Source organism: Corythoichthys intestinalis, chromosome 17 (assembly GCF_030265065.1).
Source record: "Corythoichthys intestinalis isolate RoL2023-P3 chromosome 17, ASM3026506v1, whole genome shotgun sequence".
Lineage (NCBI taxonomy): Eukaryota > Metazoa > Chordata > Actinopteri > Syngnathiformes > Syngnathidae > Corythoichthys > Corythoichthys intestinalis.
Genome location: NC_080411.1, coordinates 41032703 through 41050990, shown reverse-complemented (window position 1 = coordinate 41050990; position 18288 = coordinate 41032703). Strand labels below are relative to the sequence as shown.

At 39.2% G+C, this 18288-nt stretch overlaps 1 protein-coding gene across 1 annotated transcript in view; it reads right to left on the bottom strand.

Annotated features, from left to right (window-relative positions):
- tprn (taperin) overlaps positions 1 to 17466 on the bottom strand; it is a 65980-nt gene extending 48514 nt beyond the window's left edge. The window contains exon 1 of the mRNA XM_057818919.1: positions 15203 to 17466. Coding sequence (XP_057674902.1) covers positions 15203 to 17260 — 2058 coding nt within the window. The 5' untranslated portion in view covers positions 17261 to 17466. The remainder of the gene's footprint in view (positions 1 to 15202) is intronic.
- Positions 17467 to 18288: the final 822 nt, after the last annotated feature.

Genomic DNA, 18288 nt, shown 5'->3' with positions numbered 1-18288 from the left:
CCTCTTCTGGATCATCCAAATGCTCTCTAGCAAACCGCAGACGGACCTGGACATGTACTGGCTTCAGCAGGGGTACACGTCTGGCAGTGCAGGACTTGAGTCCCTGGCAGTGCATTGTGTTACCGATAGTAGCCTTTGTTACTGTGGTCCCAGCTCTCTGTAGGTCATTTACTAAGTCCCCCCATGTGGTTCTGGGATTTTTGCTCACCGTTCTTGTTATCATTTTGACGCCACGGGGTGAGATCTTGCATGGAGCCCCAGATTGAGGGAGATTATCAGTGGTCTTGTATGTCTTCCATTTTCTAATAATTGCTCCCACAGTTGATTTCTTTACACCAAGCGTTTTACCTATTGCAGATCCAGTCTTCCCAGCCTGGTGCAGGTCTACAATTTTGTCTCTGGTGTCCTTCGACAGCTCTTTGGTCTTGGCCATAGTGGAGTTTGGAGTGTGACTGACTGAGGGTTGTGGACAGGTGTCTTTTATACCGATAATGAGTTAAACCAGGTGCCATTAATACAGGTAACGAGTGAAGCCTCGTTAGACCTCGTTAGAAGAAGTTAGACCTCTTTGACAGCCAGACATCTTGCTTGTTTGTAGGTGACCAAATACTTATTTTCTACTCTAATTTGGAAATAAATTCTTTAAAAATCAAACAATGTGATTTTCTGGTTTTTTTTTTCCACATTCTGACTCTCATGGTTGAGGTTTACCCATGTTGAAAATTACTGGCCTCTCTAATCTTTTCAAGTAGGACAACTTTCACAATTGGTGGTTGACTAAATGCTTATTTGCCCCAATGTATGCCAAGGCCAAATTATTCATTGCCAATCAGATTTTTCATAATCGGTGTCATTTTAAAGCTATTCTTGCAAATGCTGTAAACCAGCAAATTTTTATGTCTGAAGTGTCACTTCCTAACAGCCATTTTGCATTTAGTAAAAGCCTGCCAATTTTTATAGCAGGCTAAAGTGGTTAGTACATTGTCTTTTTCTCCATGAGCCTCAATGTAGCAATGCTAACTTTTTACAATGTTTAATATAGATGTGTTTCCTCATTTTTGTATGTTTCAATTTTAATTCTACGGTGTATTGATGACCAATAAATATATGTGAAAGGAACTGGAGTCTCATATGTAACCAACAAGCACGTGTCGCAAACACACACATGCACAAATGTATGGACACACGCATGGGGCGATAATCGCAGCCGTGAAATTTACCGACCTAATTTTTATTTACCGTGCATGCATATCAAGACAGGCTTAGCTATGCCTAAATTGTGTATATTAGAGCTTTCCCGACTAGTTGTTGTTGTCGATGACGTACCTAAATGTGTCAACAAGCACAACATCCCGTCGACGGTTAAAGGAGAGTTTAAAAAATATATATATATGATATGGTAACGTCAACAAAGAGTTTAGCTTAGTCAGGTTTGCAGTTCTTTAGTTTTGGAACTTGTGCGAACAAAACGGCTCCCGTCTGCCGCAGCCAGCCCAACAACGACCAGCAACAACCGGAAGACGTCTTTCTCTGTTGCACCTCACTCATATACGTCAGCGCATTTAGGAATGCTTGCAACTACACCCACTACATTACAACCAGATTCATTACAATATATTCATGCATGGAAAGTTAAGAATGGCGGACACTCAAGAGGCAAGTGGGGAAAGTGGCACAAAGCCCAAAAATCAGACCAGAGTGGCCGTAGCATGGATTTCTTTTGACGAAACAAAGGAGGGTGTCATTTTCGTGTGGAGCAGGGCGGCAGCACGTTGGCCATGAATGAATACCCTAAGCGCCATCGTTCAGGTATAATTTTGGAGAACGACAGGAGACAACAAGCTGGCCGATCGTAAGTCAATATCACAACATTTTTTATTAAAGTTGCCTTTATTTATGTGCGTCATACGACGGCGTATTAGGGGCTAATGTCAATGTGTAATGATGTAGCTGAATAAGCAGCTACATACTTTACATAGTGTGTTGCCGCCTCCGTTAAAATCAACAATATTGAAAGCATCTTGTGTTTTAGAATCGGTTTTACAAATAAGGAAATCCTTATTATTTTTGCTTCAGCTACATCAAATTATTATCAATAGAAGAATTTATACTAATGCTTCGTCCTTGCTCCCAGCTAAGGTACGTGCATGTTAAGTGTGTAGTGGCTCACAGCTACATTACCCCTATGTAATAATGAGACATTTTTTCCCCTCATAGCAATAGTACAACTTTAAATTCCTTTAAATTCGTAGTCGGTTTTTTTTTAATTTTTTTATTTACTTGGCCCTAATACTCCATCATAGTGTTGTATCAATGTGCATCATTAAGTTTTTTTCATGTACTTCAGTGATACATGACATTTATTTTATCTATTCTGCTGGAGCTCTCTCTTAGACCAATACAATATACCACAAAAAGAGAAAGTATGAATTGTTTTGAATTCTGTTGGAAAAGAAGTCATGGTGTTCTGAATGTTTACATTCATTATTTTGCACGAGTTAATGCCATCAGCATTTGACCTCATTGTTCATTTGTAATGTATTATTGTTATCTATGTATTTATTTTTACTTTAATAAAGAATTTATGTGTTCTACAATGTTTTGTGAATAATAATTTTAGCAAACATTTAATTGCAGCATTATTTTAAAAAATAAAATAAAATTAAAAAAAGTTTAAAAAAAAAAAACTGTCAGACTAGTCAATTTATTGTTAAAAAAGTCTGCTAATCGAGAGAAAAATAATCGTTTGGGATAGCCCTAGTGTATCTACTAATCAAAACCCTAACCTAAAAGTACTGCTTGGTAGAAATCGTTTTACATTTACGGCTTCCTGCATTTCATTTGGTTAAAAAAAAAAAAATCACAGTAATATAATATACCTGTAGGTTTCCTAAAATAAATACTCAAAAACTACACAAAAGTACATTTCTCTTTCTGTTGTCCTGGTAGAGAGTAAACGCCTCTTCTTTCCCACGATGACCACTCTAGAAAAGCAAAACAATCAAACCAAACCACTCCACCCACTGCATTATTGTCAGACGCATCTTGACACCAATTAACCAGAAGGGGGTAAAAACTGGTGGGAAAAAAAGCCAAATCAACCAATAACATTAAATGAAAAGTGACTCAATCCTGTCCTATAATTTTCACTAGAAAGCCTTAGTTGATTTTTATGCATACGTGAGCATATCTTTGTACAAGCTGCACTTGACCTACATAGCTTCCCTCGCCAATGAAAAAAAAAGATCACAGGAAGCTTGATGCCAGGGGACAAGCCTTATTAACTACTGCTACAAAGAGAAGAACAAAATAAGGGTGGTGCTTGGGCAGAGATGTGGTTAAAAAGCAGGACATTTTGAGCTCTGGATGGCATACCAGTGCAGTAAGAAGTGAATATACAGCAGGATGGGAGAAAATTATGTGGAAAGTGGACACATTAAAATGTCTGGAAAGTATACAGGAAAAGCTCATGTTCTTTGGTAAAGCCCATAATGTGTGGAACATTCTTTTTAAGCTTTATAAGAAATGGTCGGTTTTGCTGGAAAAACACGACCCAACCTACAGCCCTTAACTGAGGCAATGTTCGGGGGTTGCTTTAACGCAGGGGTAAAAATGAACCAAAATTCCACACAAATTATACCGGTCAAAGCTCCCTTGATGCTTCTATAATTGCTTGTACTGTCCAGCCAACAGAAGAAAAGGACGGGGAAATTGCCCAAGAGGTGAAGAGAGCCAACACAAAAGAAGAGGCACACTGAGAGAAATCGGTTAATGTCACACTGCTTGTACATTTTGCATATTAGTTTGGCAGTCTTGCACCGCTAAATACATAATTATTTTCCAAACAAAAGCTATTCCTAGATGCCGTTTTAGCTGCATTGTAGAATGGAATCAGGAGGAAATAATAAAATAAGGGAAACTGAAGTTCACTGGCCCCACTATCAAAACCATAGGTTTGACTTTTGGGGAAGGGGGGGCACAACATGTTGATGACCCTGAAACGCAGTGTCACCAATGAAATTAACTTACAAGAATATTTATTCCAATAAGCTGAAAATGAGGGGTTTTTTTTCTGTTTCCCATCATTTTTGAGGGGAATTCTAAATCGGACTGCTTAGGACAGCTATACTTTTTGCCAAGACCCATTGAATATGGTATGCCCGCCACTGTCAAATTTTGCACCCCATCAGAAATTGCAACTTTGTGTTAAAAATGGCCTCGGATACAGCAGTTACAAAGCAAACCCTGCAAACTTTCTTTAAATAAAAGGAGTATTTGCTGACATTTGATTATGGATGGACATGTAGAAAAGTTCTCCTCAGACACATCTTGCCATGTTAGCTGCACACAACAACTACAAGCCGCTCTCTCACTGTTTACGTCTTCGCCATGTATTCACTATATTCGTGTTAAATATGTATGTTTACGATGTTACTTGTTTATTTAGCACCTGTGGATAACATTGAGAGTCCAACTGAATGTAAAAGAGGGCTTATTCACCGCCACAACAGCTTTGGGAGCAAAATATAAGGATGCAAAATTTGGCAGAACAGATCCTCAGGTGGTTTTGGCGAAGCAAAGCAAATGACCATCTCCAAGGCGCTAGTCACATTATCTGTTTGAAAAATAAATTTGACCCATTATAAAAAAATTGTTTTTGTTCATTTCATTCATTTTTGTTGTCTGTTTAATTACTTTACAACTTATAGATAATCCTTTACCGGAAAACTCTTAATTTTAAAATCATTTATGGAAAAGTCAATTGCATGCAATGACACTCTTCGGCCACTTGGGGGCGGGGGGTCATGCCCCCCCCCCTTAAACTCTGCGTATGATCAAAACCACTGGCCCAGGTCAACGTGTCAGTTATTGAACCCAATAACCTCGCCCTGTGGAAGTCTGCCCCAGCTCGGTTGTCGTGGCAACAATTTAGAAGTCAAAGAGATGGCAATTATGGCTAACGATTTTCAAGCTACCGTAGACCGTCGTTATGACGACATTATTATCTCCGTAGTCACGCGGGTGAATTATCCCATGTTAATTTTCAGTGCTGCAACGATTAATCGATTAACTCGAGTGATTCGATTAGAAAAAAGCTTCGGATAAAATTTTGCTGCTTCGAGTATTTGTTTACTTAAAGTTTGTTTTGAAAGTGTTTGCATTTATTTTTATTGAGTTGGGTGGATACACTGCCCTCTTGTGGCAACAGTGAATATGACATAAATCATTAAACATGGCTGAATTCAGCTGCTCCAAGTTAAGACCAACTTAAGGTAAATTTTTGGTTGAGCTAATATGTTTTTAATGCATTCACAATTTAGTTTTTATGTATATAGTATATAGCTGTTTTTGTGGGTTTATGTGTTTGAACGATTTGTTAAGAGCATTTTATAGCATTTAAGCTAGCGGATTTTTGCTATCCAAGTTAGTCAATTGTTGTTTTGTTGTACTTAGATCCTCATTTTTTTTTTATACCGTTTGAGGCAGAACTCATGGAATTTTTATTTTTAATGTTCCTAATCAGATTACTTGATTTTTCAAACTAATTAGTTCATAGATTAATCGACTACTAAATATAGCTGCAGACCTATTATATTCATACCAGCTGTTCATACTCGTTAACTTTTCTCAAACTTGTCTTCATATGTGGGTATTGATCTGAACCTTGTTTTTTGTCACATCGTAGCCGAGCCAATTCCAGCAGTCTCGCCACTGGGGCTGAAACTTTCTCTCCCCTTTTCTTTTCAAATTGGATTTCATTTTCCCTCAACTCCTCTGGAGACGCTTTTCTTGAGTTTTTTTTTCCCCCCACAGTGCTTGGCTGGGTGCTGGGGGTTTTAGAAACATGTCGTTTTGTAGTCTAACGTTAGGCGGGTACTGAGATACAAACAGTCAATCAGCAGCAGTAATCAGGTTGCGCGCATTCACGTGTGAGCAAGCGAACGAGGTGTGTTTACGCCCCAGGGAGAGCAATGGGTGCAGCATAGACTGGAAGTTTGTCTTTGATCGAGATAGCGTAACATTGTCAAAGAACGGAACCACTGGAAATCAAAGCGAAATAGCATTTTTAAAAAATTTTTTAATCGACGCATTATTTTTACTGGCCCCACCGGACCAGTGGTTGGAGCATATTGGTGGCCCTGAGGGTTTTAAAAGTACTTCCAGGCCACCGGGCCACTTATATTGTCGACCCTGTAATTGTTCAGATTCAGGCATGAAAATGGATCAGGGGTAAAAAAGGTGAGAAGGGTGTGGAGGAAATATGTTCCGGTACACTGTACAACTAGAGCTGTCACAAACGACTAATTTTCTCCTGATTAGCCAGCCAACTATTTTTATGATTAGTCGACTAATCTAATAATCCCCCCCCTCCCCTTTTTTTTCCCCTTTTTTTTTCTTTCTTTTTTTTTTTAACTAATTTAGCAATGAAATTTTTGATTACGCTTATTAATTCACAAAAGCATTTTGGAACACTTAAATTATTTATTAAAGTACAAATAAACATGTAAATAACAACAATAAATCACAAATAAAAAATGAGGTCAAATGCTCATTGCATTAACTAGTGCAAAAGAATGGAATGTAAAAAGATTCAGAACATCGACTTTGCTTTTCCAACATGATTTAAAACAATTCTTGAAAAAATATATAGCATTAATGTTATAGTATACTACTATATATAATAGTAGTATAATGATTTTTCATTGCCAATCAGCTTTTTAATAAAGGGTGTGAGTAAAGAATCTGTATTCTGAAGTATGTGGGATTTACTCCAGAAATTGGTAATCATATGATGGACATGACGTGCTTTTATTTTGTAATGTTCACCGGAAGTACGTTCTTCGTATGTACTAACATGAAGCTTTAAACTCCGCAAAAAAAAAAGCTCTTTTTGTCATTGCATGTGGTGTCAGTAATCATTTTTTCAAATTTCAGTTTTTTCGTTTGCAAATGCTGTAAAGCAGCGACTTTTCATGTTTGAAGTGTCACCTTTTAACCGCAAGTTTGCGTTTTGCAGAAGACTGCCAATGTTTTATGGCGGGCTAAAGTAGGTTGTCTTTTTTCCCCATTAGCCTCAATGTAGCAGTGCTAACGTCTAAATTGTTTAATATAGATGTGTTTCCTTATTTTGTATATCTGAACTTTGATTCTACGGCGTGTTGATGACCAATAAACATCTGTGAAAAGAACTGGAGTCTCATATGCCATCAACACGCACCTGTACACGCACGCACAAATGTATGCACGCATGCACGCGACAATAAAACGCAGCTGTGAAAATTACTGTCCTCATTTTAATTTACCGTGCGATAAATGGACTCATTGCATATCGCGACAGGCTTAGCAACTTCAATAAAACATATCATTAGTGAGTTGGATGGACAATCTGCCAGTTTGTCCTGTCGTCTTCCAAAATTGTTCATTCATGGACGACGAGCAGCCAAGCTTGGCACTGAAGAGACAAGACACAACAGTGTACCCTCTTTTGTTTTGTTGGAATAAGTCAATGTTTTGGCCACTGTTGGGCCTGTTTGGCTTTTTGTGCCACTTTCCCCACTTGCATACCAAGCGTTCGACATTAAAAAAACAACAACTCCCGAACGCCCGCCCCCCCCCCAAAAAAAAAAAAAAAATATATATATATAAATTCTCCTCAGATCTACACAATTGAAGTAGGTCACCCTTTTCGGCTTCAAAACGGAAAATTTCGCCAAAAGGTCAGGGATTTTCATGTCCTGCGGGTGTGACATACTCAACTACCACTACTCTGCTTCAAATTTTTGGGGAAAAGCTGAAACATTTAACATTACTTGTGTTTTGCTGTTGATTACTAAAAAAAAAAAGAGAAAAAATCAGCTGGATAAAAGATATTTGATCGAGAAACTTTACACTGTTAGGAGTAGGTTTTGTTTATTTCCCTGCTCATAAGAGACTGGCATGGGAAAGCCGAGGATTACAGCATGCCAGGTCAAGGAAACTCTAAACCAGGTCAGCGTCTGAGAGGCTGAGACACCCGCCTTGATCTATTTGTAGTAGGGGTGTAACGGTACACAAAAATCTCGGTTCGGTACGTACCTCGTTTTGAGGTCACGGTTCGGTTCATTTTCGGTACAGTAAGAAAACAAAATGCAAAATATAAATGTGCTAGTTGTTTATTACACACCTTTGTGCTTTCAACAATAGGAACATTAGCCTATACAAAGCTAGAATTCTGCTCAAAAAGTAGCGGGTATTCAAAGATAATCCAACAATTTGCCTTTCAGACCCCGCGTATTGGTCAGCTTTCTTTCTGAAAGAAAGAAGAAAAAAGAAGTCCTGTGCTAAAGAGAAAAGCAATCCCAATGACAAAGATTTTAACATGTATTTTACAAATTAAATTCCTATATTAATCTTTTTTTTTTTTCTTATGAACGGTTTTCAAAAGCTTTATTGGTGGATTTTCTCAAGTTAAAGCGCCACACAGAAATTCATAAATTTAATCGTGTAAGCAGGATGTGGATATTATTCTTATTATTTAATCACAGGTGTTTTAGCTCATTTCTATTTATTTTATTTAAATGGCCTATTATTTATTTTATTATGTGTTTATATTTTACAAATGTGATGTAGTATTCATTTTATGTTGTATAACTTTAGTTCCTATGTGAAAATTAGTTCCTACTTGTTTTGGTGTGGTGGGAGGGTTCTGTATTGAACACGGGGCCGTGTTGGTTATTATTATAGCAGGTGAAGACGGCAGTAAATCAACAAAGACTAGTCAACTGTGCCCCGATCTACCACTCAAGAGATCTGATGGGACTCAAAAAGTGGGTTACGATTGCATATTAGTTTGAAAATCGACCGGATCCACTGTATTTTTACACGAGTGACTTCCGGTCTGCCCGATCCTAGCTACCGGTAGTAGTATTGACGCAGGAGGGTTGCGTCTCACGTCAAATAATAAACTCTGCCGTTCTTTTCGCGTGTGTCGTGTTGAGCCGCTTCTGGGACGCGTCTAACACGCGGCCGCACTGCGACTGCTGTGCATTGGCTGATTGACTTTAACGCCCGCGTTTCACTGCGTTCTCGCGGCGGCCACGTTCTCGCGCCGTTGACGTTTCGGGGTTATACTTTCCTACCGTGTTGGTCCTCATTATAGTAGAGAAGACGTAGTACATATAATCTACACAAAGAAACTGCCTCACAGCCTCGAAAAGTAAGGGTTACATTATGTCAGAAACTCGTTCGGTACACCACCGTTCCGAACCGAGCACCACGTACCGAAACGGTTCAATACAAATACATGTACCGTTACACCCTTAGTTTGTAGACAAATTAGCGAAATGATGCAACTAAAATAAATCTATAGAAAACATATATATAGTTCGCGCTTTACAAATCACAACAATTATCGATTGCTCTAGTGATCTCTCCATCTAAACTTAAACCTGTATTGCCATGGTTACATTTTCCTTTTTCACCATGACATGCTGAGGTCTGCTACAGATATGTGTGTCATATAAAGATGCACAAAACGAATCCTTGACATGTACCGAAGGCTGATTCCGTGAAGCAACTGCCTGATGGTCATAAACTCCAATAACAACTCATTAATATCAATTTAATGCCTTGTAAACATTATGTAAACACTCAGCTGCAAGCTTCTCTTGCCAGACAAGACTTTCCAATCATCTAATTATGATAAATTGTGACGTGAATTTCTCAGCTGGACAGACTTGCTGTCTTTCTGCCCTACACTTGCTGAAAGAAGACACTGCTCAGCCAGCTTTTACTTTTAACATGGTTGATGAAAACACACCTTTCTGCACTCTACCACAAAGGGCAAGACAAGTGTGAACCTCCGGATACCTTCAGATATGTTGCGATTTGAGATACAAGACTCACGATAACGATTAGCTCTCAAAACAAGAATTTTAATCTACAATATTCTACAATACTACTAGAAAAATAAGCTATTTCTGAATAGAAAAATAAACCATTTTTAGTTTTTGCGCTGTCACGGACAATCTGTCAGAAGCTTTTGTCTACTTCAAAGACTAGAAGAAAATTATACTGCAACATTTTTTTGTCAATAAATACAGTGACAAGTGTTGTTAATCTTACTTTTAAAGTAATTTGTTACAATTTACATCTCCCAAAAAGTAATTGAGTTAGTAACTCACCTCATTGTAAGAGTAATTAGTTACTCAGCTAAGTACAGGTAAATGACGTTACTTTTAATGCTCTACACATTATAACTAGGGCTGTCAAAATTATTGCGTTAACGGGCGATAATTATTTTTTTAAATTAATCATGTTAAAATATTTGACGCAATTAACGCACATGCCCCGCTCAGACAGATTTAAATGACAGTACAGTGAAACGCCCACTTGTTAATTGTGTTTTATGGAGTTTTGCCGCCCTCTGCTGGCACTTGGGTGCGACTGATTTTATAGGCTTCAGCAGCCATGAGCATTGTGTAAGTAATTATTGACATCAACAATGGCGGGCTACTAGTTAATTTTTTGATTGAAAATTTTACAAATTTTATTCAAACGAAAACATTAAGAGGGGTTTTAATATAAAATTTCTATAACTTTAACTAACATTTATCTTTTAAGAACTACAAGTCTTTCTATCCATGGATCGCTTTAACAGAATGTTAATAATGTTAATGCCATCTTGTTGATTTATTGTTATAATAACCAAATACAGTCCTTATGTACCATATGTTGAATGTATATATCCATCTTGTGTCTTATCTTTCCATTCCAACAATAATTTACAGAAAAATATGGCATATTTTATAGATGGTTTGAATTGCGATTAATTTTTAAGCTGTCATTAACTTGATTAAAAATTTTAACCGATTGACAGCCCTAATTATAACATTATCCATTCTATAACATCTTTCAGATCAAAGATGTTTATATTTACTGATTGAATTAAACTGATTTTTTCATTAAAAAACAAAAACGTGGGTCACTTTGTACATTTTTTTCTTAATTTTACCTATATAAGAGTGTAATGGTAAACTTTCAAATGCTATGAGGGAAAAAAAAGCCTTTTTGTTTTTCCTGTTGTACTGAAGTCACACACACCGAACCGTGACACCCGTACCGAGGTATCTACTGAACCATGACTTGTGTGTATCCTCACACCCCTGATATATAGATACTGTAGATATATTTTTCAATATGCAGGAAAGGCTCAGAATCCCCTGAATCTCCTGTCTTTGCTCTAGTTGTTTTGATTAAAAAAACATCACACAAGGTTCATGGATACGTCATTCAAGAAAAGTTTAGGGCAAGTGAGTATTTTTGGTAATAAAAAAAAAAAAAAAAAAAAAAAAAAAATCTTCACCCATTTACCGTTCAAAAGTTTGGAGTCAAAGTCCCAAAGAACTCAAACTTTTGAACCGTAGTTTATCATATGGGATTTTTCATTATGTACACTCCGGTTCAAAAAATTGGGGTCAAAATGACCCTTAACTTTTTAGAAGGACAACGCCAACTTGGTGATAATAATGCACAATCACCAGGAAAAAAGTACATTATTTTCAATTAAATGGACCCACCTGGACGCCAAAACTGTATGTAAAAAAAAAAAAAAAAGTTGCCCGAGAGTTTAAGACGCTAAATGCTAATAAGAACGCAAGTGTTATGCAAACGCTCTGGGCCACCTAGCCAATCATCATAGCGTTTGCAACGGTGTCACCAACCCCTTTCCTCTTCCCCACTCCCGCTCTGATCACTCTCAGGCATCTGTGACAAAATCAGACAACTTGTGCTTCATTCAACCTTTTTGACCGCCCAAAGCCGTACAGGTGAAAAAAAAAAAAGGGATATCCCCAAAACTCCTAAAATGCATAAAAAGTATCTATTCATATACTGTATATATATATTCCGTATTGATTCAATACAAAACGCAACTTTTAATTCCCAATGCGGAATGATTCCTTATTTTAAAGGCCGGGTGGCAAGCCTATTCGAAAGTGCTGTAGAAATAAGCTATGCTAAGTGTGTGTTGCTGCTGGTGCACAGAGAGGGAGGCTAATAGAGAGACAGGATGCTGTGGTCAATTATTACTTATAATTTCATGAAAGTTGCACTGTTTGGCCTTTAAGAGTCAAAACTCAGAGTTTTAAAAAAGTTTATTCATTTAGTTCATTGTATTTTAACTTTCTTACTGGTGGGCTAGGAATATACATGTTTTAATTTCAAGAATTTAGCACTATTTTGGCCTTTGAGAGCCAAGGGTTTATTTACTCTACTGTCACCCATACCAGGTATGCAATAAAAAGTTCTACTGGATTCACTTTGTGTGTGTGTGTGTGTGTGTGTGTATATATGTATATATATAAAATTCAAACGAAGTGGTATCGGTATGGTATTGACCGATACTGCACAGCCAGGTATCGGTATCGGGGCCAAAAAATGGTATTGATGCAACACTAGCGTGTGTGGTGTGTCTAGCAGTGGTAAAACATATTGTAACGTAAGCTTGTTAAAGAGGCAGATAACGTGGCTAATTAACACATCAAATTAATTTTATTTTGAATATTTCATTCATTTATTCACTTATCATCCAATTTGCTAGTAAGTTGTTTTGAAAAATAAAAATCATGTTCAATGGAAAAAAGTTTTTTTTTTTTTTTTTTTGTAACCCAGAAATCTCAAAATAAAACATTTTAGAGCTGTAATTGCAATACCGTGAAACTGTGATATTTTTGCTTAAGGTTATACAGTCCGAATCTCATACCGGCTCATGCCTATTGGCAACTAAAAAGCTAGTTTAGACAGTAATATATCTGAAAAATGGCAAAAATGTGAATTGTTGTTTTCAAAAGTAAAAGCAGATTTTTGTTAATGTCCTACATTGACTTAACAAAAATATAGCGAAGAAATCTGATCATGTTTTCAACTGAGAAGTTATATGTATGTTATAATTTCAAGAATTTAGCCAAGTTTATGGTGAAGAAGGTCCTAAACGATTAACTGGTTATTAGAACAAGTTTTGATCAATTTACTAATCGATTAGTTTTCGATTCATCGATTAATGGTTGCAACTCTACTGTAAATCAACAAGTCGTGACCTGAAATAGCACAAAATTACCTCGTAGTCAGGCAGTGGCCATCACTTGCCACGTTTACATGGAGCCAAATATTCCAATTACAATCGGAATATTTGTTCAAACCGAATAAATGTGTTCCATATAAACACCTCATTCGGAATGAACAGGCCCAAACCGAATGGAATTTCATTCCGATTCAAGGGGTGGAATATTCCTTTTCCCAAACCGATTAGAAGTAAAATTATATCATGTAAACAGGGAAGCGGAATGGTGTCTGGTTGCGTTCTTTCTGCGCATGCTCCGTACTGACGTGGTGACGTCACTTGCAACATGGCTTCCAAGCACACGCACAGCGCACCCACACAACTTTTCAAATGAACGGCGTATCATTCTGAAGTTTTGTTTCCACTCGAAAAGTTAAAACAGCAGCTGATCTGACGATCAATCTCCATGTTTTGCAACGTGACGCTTTGTTTTGATTAATCTGCGCATGTCAGACGGCAGTTGTCAAACGTCCTTTCGGAATAAAGGCAGTCACATGTAAACGCTGGATCGGAATAGATGAAGTGACATGTAAACAGCTGATGTGAAATTTCCATTCGGAATGATTTGAATCGGTATGAATAAAAGTCAGCATGTAAACGTGGCTAAAGACGGCCAAAGTGGGAAAAGGCCGTTTGAAGAGGGAGGGGTTAGTTCGCTGCCACCCTTCTAGTTCAAATGGATTGGACGTCTACTAGTGATAAACTTACAGCCAGAGGTGGGTAGTAACACGTTACATGGACTACGTTATTTACTTGAGTAACTTTTTGCGAAAAATGTACTTCTCAAAGTACTTTTACTAAGCCATACTTTTTACTTTTACTTGAATAGATTTGTGAAGAAAAAAACGCTACTATTCCTCCGCTACTTTGGGCTACACAAGAGTTGTTACATTTTTCCTCTTTATTCTACATATTAGATTTATTTTTTTTTTTTGCTAGCGATGCAATTGCCAAGAGTAGCGCTCCTAATTTCACCAATGAGACATCGCAACAATATTCACATGACTCCATTACACCAATCAGACGCGAGCTTACCGTTCTATGATCACGAAAGCCTGTTTAATCATGTGTCTTTAAAGCACCGTAACAAGTGAAGTATGTGACAAAGAGTGCTGCCCTCAACATGAATTGAAAGCACGGATTAAATACTCTCTCCCAGTTTATATTAGTCACCGATTGACCACGGAAAACCGCAGATATAATCCTTTTAATTTCATAATAGTAACTATGAAGGAACTATAGTATTCACTATTCAAACTATGGACTATTTTCTCCACTAGAGGGCAGGACACTCATGCTCTTTGGACGAATAATGCTTCATTACTAGTTTTTTTTCTCTTTAAATTAATGATTTTTTTAAAAAAAATATTTATTTGGCTTATTAATGTGGTTATTGTACAGTATCATTATAACAATAGTTAATATAGATAGGTTTGTGCTAGGAGAAAAAACAATACCATTGCTTAAAAATGAATAAATAAATAAAAAATAAGCAGTCAAAATGTTACTCATTACGGTACTTGAGTATTCTTTTCACTGGATACTTTTTTACTTGTACTAGAGTACATTTTTTGGATGACTACTTTTACTCTTACTTGAGTAATATTATTTTGAAATAACGCTATTCTTACTCAATTTTTTTGGGGGGGGCTACTCTACCCACCTGCTTACAGCAGAAAGATGAAGATAAACTGAAAAACAAGCTGTTTTGTAGAATGATTTCATGACCAATGTATCGATAATCGCTGTATGTAATCGCATATTAATAGAGCGTCGTTATCTTGAGCTTTGTATTGCAAATTGTATCGTATCGTGAGGTACCAAGAAGTCCTATTCTGGTGGAAAACTTTGGTAGCATTTTTATTTTTTTTATGAACGTGACATTTTTTATAAACAAATACTGTGACGCCATTTTTCAAACTTGATAGGATATGTCAAAATTTAAATAACACGCTTTAAGATTCATTCATTCATTTTCCATGCTGCTTTTCCTTGAATACTACTATACAACCATACAAGACAAAGTTGCACATGTATATATTTAGTTTGTGTATACTGATTCCGTTTCTATATGTTGCACATTTGTGTTTTTTGTGAACATACCTTTTTGCCCAAGGAGCCCTTCTTGGAGAGGCAAGATTTCCCCAGGGAAAGGTACCCACCGATGACCTCAATCTCCTCTACGGCAGGGTAGCGTTTCTTGAGCAGCGAGCCCAGCTGACTGTACGGGGCCTGAGGGTGTGCGGTCCCAGGTGATGTGTCGCTTGAGGCATCCTGCTGGGGCTCAGGTGAACTGGGCTTGGCCTCGGGCTCCACCCGTCGTTTAGGCACCACGGTAAAAGTGTTCACCTTTCTCCTTGGTGCCATGGGGCTGTGTCCGGCGACACGATGAGGGGGTCCCACGTCGATGTCATCAATGTTTGTTACAGGGAGATGATCGGCAGGAGTGACTCCAGGTGTGGAGGGCGGTGAAGGGTCTGGTGAGAGGGAACTTCGAGAGATAGTGGGTGATGATGGAGCTGGAGAAGAGGGAGGGGAAGTCAAGGCAGGTGGAGAAAGGGTGGTGGGAGATGGAGACAGATTCTTTGAGGGCATAGACAGAGAAGATGTGGCAACAGGGGAGAAAAGGTGGGACTTGTACGGCCGTACCGCTTCCTTTTCCTCCTGCTTTTTTACATCCTTTAGTTTCTGGAGCAGTATGGCAGGTGTGGACGTGTGAGTAGATCCTGACACAGGGTGCTCTGCCACTTTGTGAGAAGGGGACGTTTTAGCCGGACTGGGCGGTGCCGTATGGCCGCTTTCAAGTGAAGATGTAATATGTCGCTTGGGAATTACAGTGAAGGAGTTTTTGGATTGTAGGCGAAGATTTGCCAGGGCCCGTGCCTGAATATCTCTGTCAGGAATTTGAGAGAGGTCGGGTTTAGGAGAAGGCCGGATCTCAAAGTCGGGTGACGTGTGCAACATTTTGGATGAGAGGGACTCGGTACGGGCGTTAGGACTTTGCGTTAATGATGGCACCTTAGAGTTGAGGGGCACCTCAGGGGTTAACTCGTGCGCCCTGTCTGGTTCATCTCTTGGCGTGACAGTTGTCCCTCGGTCTTTATTCTCCTCAAAACGATGGCGGACGGAGGCTACTGGTTTAGAGGATTCAATTGTGTGCTGAGGGCTGCCCGTTTCAAGTACGGCAGAATGTGGTTTCTGTCTAGGAGAACTCTGGAAGACAGATGATGGTGCCTGCTTGTGGCCCAGGTTCTTGACCCAGTCAGTTCTGGGCTTTGGCAAAAAATCCATCTGGGGTGGGGCCCAGGTTCTTTGCCTTCTGCTGGCACTTCCATCTAGATCCAGCAGGTTCTCAGTGCTGTGGGACTTTTTATGCAGCTTCCCATAGTTGGAGTCAAACTTTTGCAGGATTCGGCTTACCATCCCTTGACCTTCACTTGCCTCATAAGATGTGTCTTTGTGGTTTGGACGACCGATGGTGCTCAGATTTTCCTCACTTTTGCTTAACGTGGTGTCATAAATGACCACTTCCTTGGCTCTTATCTCAGTTACAGCGTTCCCTCTCCTGTCCAAGAGATCATTCACAGAGCTATAACCGTTTTGTTGCCAAATAGGACTTTTGACTTCTTCGCCGTCTTGAACGTAATCGGGATCCGACTCGATTATCAGAATATTGTCTGCTCTGATAGTCCGTATACCGGGAACATTACCGTACAGCTCTAAAATGTGTTGGATAGGACGAGTAGAGTTATCCCGGTCCTGTCTCCTCCTTCGCTCCTTTTCAAGCTTGATGAATGGATTCTCCTCCAACGGTCCCAGACTTTCCTGGAGCACCAAGCTCTCCTGTCCGTCCAAAGGAACCCTCGTCGTCCCCTCCGCGGCCACCGATGTTGCCTCTTTGTTGTTGGCGAAGTGTTGGCTTGCCGACGTGATGGAATAGTTCCGTGAGGTGTGTGCGTCGTCTCGAACGTTGCCACCGTTAATCGTTTGTTCCACGTTGCTTCGTTTCGGACTCCCACTCGCCCCATTCTCCGCCGTAGCTACTCCGCTTTTCGCCTTCCTCCTTTCCAAGATCTCTCGCTTCCAGGCCGGCATCTTCGGGCTCTCTTGCCCGGTCTCTTTGCGGACGTACCTTACCTCTCCTCCGCCAGACATTGCCATTGCCGGAGCTACGAGGAAGGGAGGTGAGAGTTGGGGGCTTCTTGCCGCGGCCCGGTGCGGCTACGTAACCTGCGTCCGACTGTACCTGCAGTATCGTTCACAGTGCAGTCTCACACATCTCTCCACCCTCTTTTTTTCGTGTCTCTAATCTCACCGCTTCCGTAGTTTCGCTGTTTGCATAGCCTCTGAACACCGCCCCGCCTCTCCGCAGCAGTAAAGGCGATTTCTAGGTTGCTATTCTCTTCCTGATTGGCTGCTTTGTCCTGCAGACACACCCATTTCGTCACTGTGGCGCAAACCACTCCTGTTTCTATTGTTGACTAGGCCTGTGTGACCTATCAATCAAACGATGTGGCGTTCACGTTCACCTGACGTCTCCCCGTGAAAAACGGAGGCAGTCGTAATGAACCGGCTACGAGCTTCAAAACTAACCGCACCTCCTTTGAAAATCGAGAGCAAAGTACAAGAATGCCCACTAAACTTTTAGTTTGCGTCTTGTTTGTTCTCATCACTGTTTTTATTTATTTATTTATTTTCAGTATTACCAAGGGCGTAGGTCTAAACATTGGTAGGGATGATATAACAGCATAACCTGCATGAACATTTTTTGCTGGGGACGGGACATTAATAAGTCAGGTCAGGGGTCAGGGCTACATTTCTCACGAATATAAACGAATATAAATAGGCTAAATAATCAATGCAAAAAAACATCTGTATTGACTTATATCAACTTTCATATGTATTGGTTCTGCAAGGGCGTAGGTTTGCATTGGGACGGTAGGGACATAACACTACACACTTTTCAGGATGCTCAAATTGTCCCCACCAACTTTTAGGCAACCTTATTTGAATTCTATTATCATTTCAGTTATATGAGAAATACAGATTGTCTTCCCATATGTTGTGAGGATAGAATAGACCCTACCATTATTAAGTGAATTATTTTCATTACGTTCAGACTTACATTTATCCCTTTTCACTTCACAAATGTGTCGGTCTATTTTTTCCCCATCATATGCACGTTTGAT